The 10,483-nt window shown below is 46.7% G+C and overlaps 1 protein-coding gene across 7 annotated transcripts in view; it reads left to right on the top strand.

Moving 5' to 3' along the window:
* Positions 1-61: 61 nt before the first annotated feature.
* C9H19orf47 (chromosome 9 C19orf47 homolog) overlaps positions 62-10,483 on the top strand; it is a 32,706-nt gene continuing 22,284 nt past the window's right edge. For 3 of the 7 annotated variants that reach the window (XM_066242117.1, XM_066242116.1, XM_066242118.1), the window contains exon 1: positions 5,460-5,597. In XM_066242117.1, coding sequence (XP_066098214.1) covers positions 5,579-5,597 — 19 coding nt within the window. In that variant the 5' untranslated portion in view covers positions 5,460-5,578. Of the gene's footprint in view, positions 149-1,525; positions 1,624-2,497; positions 2,568-5,459; positions 5,598-10,483 lie in introns of those variants that run through there. The other 4 variants (XM_066242119.1, XM_066242113.1, XM_066242114.1 and 1 more) reach the window with 3 other exon arrangements.

Raw genomic sequence — 10,483 nt, 5'->3', positions numbered from 1 at the left:
AGCGGGTCAATCGGCTTCCGGGGGAGGGAGCGGTGCTTCCGGGACGGGTCTCTGGGCCAAGGCGGGGGGAGGGGTGGGTGGTTCTGACAGTTGGTTCCGCCCGGAGGGCGGGCGGGCAGCACGAGTGGGCGCGAGCCCACAGGGCCAGGTGAGGCGCGGGCCGGGGGAGGTGGGACTGGGCCACAAACGATGGGGGTGGATGGCACCCGGGTCTCCGGAATCAGTCCCAGCGCTGCTGTGTGGCCCCGGACAGGCGACTTCTTTCTCTGAACCTCAGTTTTCCTTCTCTGTACAGTGGGGGTCACAATCCAACTACAGCTCCTCCTTATGGGTTGGAGTGAGAAGTATGCTCGTGCATGTCGGAGTCCCTCGCTTAGCGCCTGGCACAGTGTTCTCATTATACTATTTATTATTAGTATTGATGGTGATGTCTGCGCTTGGAAGATCTGGGTGTGGGAGCATGAAAGATTGTTGGACTTGGAAGCCAAAAGATTTCAGTTCAAGTCTCAGCTCCGCTTTGTGGCAGTGGGCCTGTGTCTTCAGCTCTCTGAACCTCATTTTCCTTATTTATACAAGAAGAGCTAAAGTCCCTGCATTGTAGTAGGTCCTTGTGAGGATGCTGATGAAATGTGCGTTTAAATTCCTTACAGTATTGTAAGTAGGAACTCAGTATTGTACAGTATTGAGTAGGAACTCAATAGACTGACACTATTGTAATAATGATTCTGACAGTCAAGTCATTGGTGTAGCTGGGACTTCCAAGGAAGTAGAAGGAGGGAGGAAGCAATAGGAAGACAGCAATAGGAAAAACTTGGAATCGAGTCAGGGAAATCAACATCCTTTCACTTACTATTTGGCTAATTTTCCAAAGCCCATGATTTTTCTTTTTCTTTAAAACTACTGATACATTTTTCTTCAGTCAGTTAATTTGAAAAGAAAAATTATTTGCTATCCTCATGAAAATTGGCCTAGCTAGCCACAAGAAGGAACACTTATCCTGAAATAAAATGGAAACAGAACAGTCTATTTTTTGTCTATTAAATTGTAGACAAAAACTGAAAAAGAATCAGAAGGGAACAACTTGTACTATGTTATTCCATATTTTCAGGTCCTATGGACTCCATTAACTAATCTGATACTTTGTTTCCCAGCTCACACTTTGTGTACAACTGACATAAGTCAGTGACTGTTCTACTCTTTCCCTGGCTCACTGAAGATTTATTTATTTTATTTAATGCACGTGTATCACCTACGGAGCATTGTTCTAAGGGCTTGGTGTTTATGAATTCACTCCTTCTAAGCACTTTAAGAATAGATACTCCTAGTATCATTATTGTTTTATAACAGAGAACTAAAATCCAGAGAGGTTAAGCCACTTGCCCCAGAGTCAGGATTAAGAAGTGGTAAATTGGGACTTGGCTCCAGATCTAAGAGCTTAGCACAGGGCATCTTTACATGGTAATTACTTGAGTTTGGGGAGTGGTCATTTTCCATTATTATTAATGTTATAATATTCACTGTTCAGAGTCAGTTCTGGAGATGGACTTTTTAATGGTGGAGAGAGGAAACTGAGTCCAGTAGAGAATTCTACAGCTGTAGGATACCAGTATTTAAAGGCTTCTGGTAAGCATTAACTAAAACCTTGTAAAGATAGATCACAGAGCCTGGCTTGTAGTAATCACTTGACCAGTGTTAATCATAGCTATTGGACTTACTTGGGTTCAAGTCCTGGCCCTGCAGTTATTTAGTATGTGACCTTAGACCTGTCACTCTCATCTGTAACATAGGAATCATTTTTACTTTCTTCCCCTATGGTTGTGTGGAGTCACTGAGATGTGTATATACTCAGTGTCTGGCATGTGAACATTCAGTAGGAGCTGCTGCATGGGCACTGGCATCAGAGAGAACTTGTTTTTCAATTCCAGTAAAGCCACTTGGTAGATGTGGCATTGGGCAAATGACTACACCTCAATGACTTAAATTTTTTTTTATTTATTTATTGACTTTTAGAGAGTGAGGGAGGGAGAGACAGAATGAGGAGCATCAACTCATAGCTGCTTCACTTTATTTTTTTATTTTATTTTATTTTTTTTCTGAAGCTGGAAACGAGGAGAGACAGACAGACTCCCGCATGCGCCCAACCGGGATCCACCCGGCACACCCACCAGGGGGCGACGCTCTGCCCCTCTGGGGCGTCGCTCTGTTGCGACCAGAGCCACTCTAGCGCCTGGGGCAGAGGCCAAGGAGCCATCCCCAGCGCCCGTGCCATCTTTGCTCCACTGGAGCCTCGGCTGTGGGAGGGGAAGAGAGAGACAGAGAGGAAGGAGAGGGGGAGGGGTGGAGAAGCAGATGGGCGCCTCTCCTGTGTGCCCTGGCCGGGAATCGAACACGGGACCTCTGCATGCCAGGCTGACGCTCTATCACTGAGTCACCCGGCCAGGGCCAGCTGCTTCACTTTAGTTGTTCATTGATTGCTTCTCGTTTGTGCCTTGACCAGGCGAGCCGAGGGTTTTGAACTGGTGACCTCAGCGTTCTGGGTCAATGCTCTGTCTCCTGCGCCACCACAGGTCAGGCTACATTGTTTTTATTTCATTGATTAAAATGGGGCTAGTGGCCTGACCTGTGGTGGCGCAGTGGATAAAGCATCAACCTGGAATGCTGAGGTTGCCGGTTCAAAACCCTGGGCTTGCCTGGTCAAGGCACATATGGGAGTTGATGCTTCCTGCTCCTCCCCCTTCTCTCTCTCTCTCTCTCTCTCTCTCTCTCTCTCTCTCCTCTCTATAATGAATAAATAAAATCTTTAAAAAAAAAAAGCAAAACAAAAATAGTTGACCTTTAGAAAAAAAAAATGGGGCTAGTAATAGTCCTCACTCAAGAGAAGGTTGTGAGGCTTCAGCATGATGCCTGACTCTGGTGCATGGTTAGTGTATAATTAGTGCTTGGTGCATATGGTACACAGTTAGTACAGGATATGTGAGATGTTGTTCTGTCTGACTTACTGAAGCCTCTTCATGCCCTACCCTTTGAGAGATGCAGTTATGTTGTCTTTGTCCAGCAGGAAAATCCAGGAGGGAAAGCGTGTTTTAGAGAGTCAAGTATAAGGCGGAATGATGTCTGTGGTCATGTTCATCAATAAGAGATGCAGCAGAAGCTGGGGAAAGGCAGGATGAATCCTAGCCAGGGGTAGAGGGAGAATCTCACATATGGGGACTTAGGGAAAGCTTCAAAAAGCAGGTGGCAGCTAAGTAAAGTGAAGAAGGGCTTGCCAGATGGACAAGAGGGGATAAGCATTCCAGGCACAAGTGACATTCTTTGTGAAAACTGGGAGGCAGGCGAATCCCCTAGGTGTTAGAGGGAAGGTTGGGGTGGGAGGTCTGGAGGGTAAGAATAGCCCAGTTGTAGAGTATTTGGTATGCACCAGACACTCTCTTAGGTGCTTTGTACAAAGAAACTTACGTTACCCTCAGAGCATTTGTCTAAGGTAAGTAATGCTTGGATCATCCCCGTTTACAGATGGAGACTCTGAGGCTTGACTGGTGAAGTACGGTATTTCTCCATGTATAAGACGCTCCCATGTATAAGACGCACCTTAATTTGGGGGCCCGAAATTTGAAAAAAAATGTATTACATTAAGTTATTGAACTCAAGTTTTATTCATTAAATTCATACAATTCCTCATCACTGTCAAAACTCCCATCTATTAGCTTGTCCTCATCTGTGTCTGATGACAAATCTCTGTCTTCAACAATGAGTGCAAAAACAAGCATGAAAAAGCAGGAAATGCAAGTATAAAAATCTACAATCACTGTATAAGACGCACCCAGTTTTTAGACCTCAAAAATTTTTTTAAAGTGCGTCTTATACATGGGGAAATACGGTATATTTGCTAAGGCCACAGAGCTAGTGAGTGGTAGAACTGATTTGAACCCCGCAGTTGGTTCCAGAGTCCTTACTCCTATAACTGTTTTTGTTTTACCGTGAAAGTGGGGACGGAGTAGATTGTGTGTGCTGGACAGAGGGCTTCTGCACTTCAAAGAGTAGGCTGAGGAGGGGTGAGGGCAAAGGATCAGAATCAGGCTGGGATGGGTGGGAGGGAGCAGAGTGAAGGATGAGGGCAGAGGAAATGGAAGAGATGGTAGGGTCAGAGAAGAGGCTGAGGGCTAGGTAGGAAGTTTGGTCCAGGGCAGTGTGGGACAGATAGTCCTGAAGTCAGATAACGTTGACTCATCAGGAGAGAAAGTTATTTTCTTTGGTTTCCTTTCAGTGTTTTGCTGTTCATGTCCAAGAGAAAGTATTCATTGGTGCTAATGTGTCTTTTTTCTTTTTCTTCCAAGTGAGAGGAGGAGAGATAGAGAGACACATTCCCATATGTGCCCCAACCAGGATCCACCTGGCAACCCCCATCTGGGGCCGATGCTCTGCCCACCTGAGGCCATGCTCGCAGCTGAGCTAATTTTAGTGCCTGAGTGGAGGCTCCACAGAGCCATCCTTAGCACCTAGGGGTGATGAGCTCAAACCAGTTGAGCCATGACTGCGGGAGGGGAAGAGAGAGAAAGAGAGTGAGAGAGACAGAGAAAAAGGAGGCGGAGGGGTAAAGAAGCAGATGGTTGCTTCTTCTGTGTGTCCTGACCAGGAATCAAACCTGGAACATCCATACACTGGGACATCCACACACCGGGCTGATGTTCTACCGCTGAGCCCACCAGCCAGGGCCACTAATATGTCTTTAACACCTTTCTAGTACCAGCTAATCTTATTGGTGAAAATTGTTTTTTCATTTTTTCTCTGAGGCCCCTTGTCTACCCTCATTCTCCTCACTTCACTGCAGCCATGCTGGCTCCTGCTGTCCCTCAAACATGCCAGATGGGCTCCTGGCTCAGGGCATTGGACTTGTACCTCCTCCTGGAACACTCTTCTGCAAAACCACATGGCTTAGTCCCCAACCTGCGTTGGGCCTCTGAATGTCACTTTAGAGTGGTCTTCCCTGATCACCCTATTTAGAATTGCAACCCCCTTCCTTCCCAAGCCCTTCATGTTTTCTCCACGATACTAAAGGCTTTCTGACACAGTATATCAGTAACTGCTCTTTCAGCTTGTTTATTCTGTATCCCTCTTACCCTGTCCTCTGTGTTTTTGTTTACCTCAGTATCCTTAGCTCCTAGGAAAGTGCTTCACACATAGTATGTGTTCAATAAACAGTTTTTGAATGAATGAATAAATGAATAAGTATTTATGGTTGAAGTCTTGGGCAGGGGGTGTCTTTTTTCTGATCCTCTCTTATTCCTGCTAGAAATTTTTGAGGTGTGTGGGAATCAAGCTGTGGACATTTTCTGTCTCTGGGCCTTGTCCCAAGCAGAAGTGATAGTTGTGATGAGAGTTCTGTTCCAGGCTGACTTCCTGCCAGCTGCTCCAGGCTATTCCTGGGCTCTGAGCCCCTAGTCCAGGAACTCTCCCCTGACAAGCAGATAGATAGGCAGCAAGAAAGAGACGTACACTCACAGCCGGTGGCAACTCATGGGCCCTCTTCCCTTGTCCTCTCTTCCAGGCTCCAGGGAGCAGCATCAAGGCCAGGGCAAAGATGGTGTCAGTGACTATGGGTGAGTTTATGGCCTTCTCCTGGGACCCCCCTCTCCCTACTGCCCTTTTTGAGGTATGACCTTGGTGAGGGGAGACGGGATGGGGGAGGGAGGTACAGTCATAGACAGGAACAGCTGTACTCTGAGGATCGAGGAGCTGGGGCCGGGCCTGTTCGAGGCCTACCCGCCTCTGTATATCTTGATCTCCTGAGAGACTAGTCTAGCTGTCAAGAACTTGGGTATTGAAGTCTAGCGGATCTCCCACATGACCTTTCAGAGCCTCAGTTTTCTCACCTATAAAATGTAGATACTAATACTCTCTATATGCTGGGATGTTATAAGGATCAAGGAGGTTATTACATGTAAAATCCTGGGCATAATTCTCTACAAATGTTAGCTATTATTATTCTTGTGAGCCTTATCACCCTATTTTCTTTAAATTCTCTAGTATGGAATTATTAAAGCACAGATATTAGGTAGTAGCTTTAAACATTTTTAAGACTTAATAGTATATATAGAAAAGTACATCAAATATTTGGTTAAAAGAACAATAAAAAGGCAAATCAAATCCTTTATGATTCCATTTATATACATATAATGCACAGAAGCAGGCAAAACAGTCCGTGCTGTTAGAAGGCGCTGGTTGCCCTCATGCGACAGTGAGATGTGATTACTTAGGGAAGCTGAGGGGTGGGAGGCTTCTGGCATATTGGACATGTTTTAGTATTTCTTGATCTGGGTACTGGTTACATGGGTGTGTACATTTATGAAAATCTATTGACTTTTGCGGCCTTTTGCGTGTTTGTGTTATAGTTCAAGGAAAAGGTTTTAAAAAAACCAACCACCTCTAACCATCCAGGCTCAGAAGTGGAATATTGGCAGCCTCTGCGATAACCTGTCCTTACCTTTCTTTGTGGTCCACGGATTTTGGTTTTGAACTTACATCAATGAAACATGCCATATATTCTTTTTTTTTTTTTTTTTTTTTTTTGTATTTTTCTGAAGCTGGAAACGGGGAGAGACAGTCAGACAGACTCCCGCATGCACCCGACTGGGATCCACCCGGCATACCCACCAAGGGCTACGCTCTGCCCACCAGGGGTTGATGCTCTGCCCCTCTAGGGCGTCACTCTGCCGTGACCAGAGCCACTCTAGCGCCTGGGGCAGAGGCCAAGGAGCCATCCCCAGCGCCCGGGCCATCTTTGCTCCAATGGAGCCTTGGCTGTGGGAGGGGAAGAGAGAGACAGAGAGGAAGGGGGGGGTGGAGAAGCAAATGGGCGCTTCTCCTATGTGCCCTGGCCGGGAATCGAACCCAGGTCCCCCGCACACCAGGCCGACGCTCTACCACTGAGCCAACCGGCTAGGGCAACCATATATTCTTTTATGTCTGGTGTCTTGCTGAATATGTCTGAGAGTCATGTGCGCTGACTTTTTTTTTTTTTTTTTTTTTTACAGGGACAGAGAGATAGTCAGAGAGAGGTATAGACAGGGACAGACAGACAGACAGGAATGGAGAGAGATGAGAAGTATCAACCTTCAGTTTTTCGTTGCGAGACTTTAGTTGTTCATTGATTGCTTTCTCATATGTGCTTTGACTACAGGCCTTCAGCAGACTGAGTAACCCCTTGCTCAAGCAGTGACCTTGGGTCCAAGCTGGTGAGCTTTTGCTAAAATCAGATGAGCCCGCACTCAAGCTGGTGACCTCAGGGTCTCGAACCTGGGTCCTCTGCATCCCAGTCCAACTCTCTATCCACTGCACCACCACCTGGTCAGGCGATGTTCTTTTTGCTGCTGTAGAGTGTTGCACAACAAGAGTGACCATCATTTGTTTATTGATTTAGATTTTACAGTGTTTCTGGGTTGGGGTACTACAGTGAATACTCTAGTTCTTATCTCCTGGTGTGTACAGGAAGCCACACCTCACTGATTCCAAGACACACATTGTTGCCCATCTTATTTCTGAAATGGGGGTATGTCTTACAGCTGGTGGCTGATGATCATTTGATTGGCACCACAGTTTCCTTCTTAGCAGTACTGTGAGTCCTCACTTGACATTGCCAGTAGGTTCTGTGACTTTGAGCAAAACAGCATGTAATGAAACCAATTTTACTATAGGCCAACTGATATAAACAAGAGTTAAGTTCGTATAGCATCTCATCAATGTTATAACAACATGACATTGAACAAAATGATGTTACTCAAGGACCTGCTGTGCATAAAATGATGGTGTGGCCTGGATGCGGGGATATTTGCAGTTCCTTGACTTTGCTTCAGGCACGTAGCTACCCTCAACCTATGTGGGACTATTTTTCCCCTTAAGAGTTTGATTGCTACACATTTTACATTTTGTACAAATCACCTATTTAAAGGATACAATTCAGTGATTTTTATAGTCTATATTTGCTATTCACAGAGTTGTGCAACCATCACCATAATCAACTGCACAAAATTTCCATGTTCCCGCCAAAACTCAATACCCATTAGCGGTCACTATGGATCTTTATAGATTTACCTGTTGGACATTTCATATGAATGGAATCATTACCTGGTGCTTTCTGATACGTAGACAAAGGTGCCTGCTTTTGGTTGATGGAAGCCAAGGTGCCTCGGCTTAGCAGGTGCCTAGTGCTGTGCAGAGTAGAAGAAGGCACCCTTTCCTCTAAAAAAGCATGAATGCACCTTTCTCAGTTGTAGGTAGAGGCCAGTGGCTTGATGGGCAGGACCTCTTTGGGTAGGTGTGGCCCCTGGGCATATGCCCAAGCCCTGCACTGCCTCCTACAAAACATCTGACCAGAGTGTGTCTCAGGCCAAAAAAAGCTTCAGTTATCTCAAGTAAACACAGCAATGCCAAATTTTTACAAATCTAAACTAGAATGAAAATAACAGATTAGCATGAAATGCTGGCTGTAATGTTATATACCATAAGAAAGAAAAATGTTGCCCAGAGAATTGATGCTTCTCATCTTTCTCCCTTTCAGCCTGTCTCTCTTTCTCTTGTGTGTGTGTGTGTGTGTGTGTGCGCGCACACACACACACACACACAGAGAGAATATTACCAGTTAAACTGTGGCACACCATCAATTGTGAAATAGATCCTGGCTTCAGAGATACGAAAATGTGAGGAAAAAAAAAAGTTGCACTTGAAATCAGTGATCTTATCTTTTTTTTTTTTTTTTTTTTTTTACAGAGTCAGAGAGAGGGATAGATAGGGACAGACAGACAGGAATGGAGAGAGATGAGAAGCATCAATCATCAGTTTTTCTTTGCGACACCTTAGTTGTTCATTGATTGCTTTCTCATATGTGCCTTGACCGCGGGCCTTCAGCAGACCAAGAAACCCCTTGCTCGAGCCAGTGACCTTGGGTCCAAGCTGGTGAGCTTTGCTCAAACTAGATGAGCCTGCACTCAAGCTGGTGACCTCAGGGTCTCGAACCTGGGTCCTCCGCATCCCAGTCTGACACTCTATCCATTGTACCACCACCTGGTCAGGCAGTGATCTTATCTCAAAACCTGGCCTGACAGGTCAGGGTCAATTTGAAGATTACACCCAGGAGGAGGACAAGAAAGAAGTTTAGAAACATTAAAGTGGCCCTGGCTGGTTGGCTCAGTGGTAGAGCGTCGGCCTGGCGTGCAGAAGTCCCGGGTTCGATTCCGGCCAGGGGACACAGGAGAGGCGCCCATCTGCTTCTCCGCCCCTCCCCCTCTCCTTCCTCTCTGTCTCTCTCTTCCCCTCCTGCAGCCGAGGCTCCATTGGAGCAGGGATGGCCCGGGCACTGGGGATGGCTCCTTGGCCTCTGCCCCGGGTGCTAGAGTGGCTCTGGTTGCGACGGAGCGAGGCCCTGGAGGGGCAGAGCATCGCCCCCTGGTGGGCAGAGCATTGCCCCTGGTGGGCGTGCCGGGTTGATCCCGGTCGGGCGCATGCAGGAGTCTGTCTGACTGTCTCTCCCCGTTTCCAGCTTCAGAAAAATACAAAAAAAAAAAAAAAAAAAAGAAACAATAAAGCAACATCGGTGGGGTCTGCCTGGCCTTGGCCTTGGCACCGTGTGTAGAGATGACATCATCATTATCATCATCATCATCATCATCATTATCAGAGCTGCAGTGGGTTGAGCTTGTCCTCTGGGCCAGGCTTCATTTTAAAGCCCTTTATGTGGACTTTCTCATTGAGTCTGTACAGTGACCCAGGGACATTAGTGCTGTTATCTCTAGAATGTCAGCTCCATGAGGGAAGAGACTTTGTCTGTCCTATGGTATCCCAAGTACCCTAGGACAGGACAGGACCTGGCCTGTGCCAAGTGCTCAGTACATACTTACTGAATTTTTTGCCCCAGATTTACAGATGAGGAAACCAAAGCATCAAGCATTAACTTGCCCATAGTCCCTCAGCTGGGAAATGGCAGAGCCAGGATTTGAACCTAAGCTCCAAAGCCTATGCTTGTAACCTTCATACTTCACTGTGAGGCAGGGCATTGCTGACACCCATGGGCCACCTCTGTAATCCTTCTCTATATCCACATGCAGATCCTGTCACCCTCAGGGACTGAGCCCACTGATGGGGACTGGGGCAGAGCAGCCAGAGTCCTGGCTCCCCTCAATCGGCCAGTGGCCAAGCCTGGGGGATGGTCTCTGCAGGTGACACTCCATGGCAGGGCAGAGCTATAAGAAGGGTGGTATGGGAGCACACGGGCTGGGGAACTCTGCTTCTTGTTAGTATGGCTGGGGGTGAGCTGTTCAACCTACCCCTGCCTCAGTTTCCTCATTGGCAAAATGAGGGATTCAATGCTACTTAACCCATAGGGTTGTCAGGCAGCCTTAGTTCCATCATATGTGCAGAGCACTCAGCCTAGGACCTAGTATTTGATGAGCATTTAATTTGTGGGAGCCATTGCTGTTGTGGTTTTGCTGTG

The sequence above is a fragment of the Saccopteryx bilineata genome, chromosome 9, assembly GCF_036850765.1.
Source record: "Saccopteryx bilineata isolate mSacBil1 chromosome 9, mSacBil1_pri_phased_curated, whole genome shotgun sequence".
In the NCBI taxonomy this organism is placed as follows: Eukaryota; Metazoa; Chordata; class Mammalia; order Chiroptera; family Emballonuridae; genus Saccopteryx; species Saccopteryx bilineata.
The sequence above is the reverse complement of the archived record's forward strand: the minus strand, read 5'-3'. Positions and strand labels throughout refer to the sequence as shown.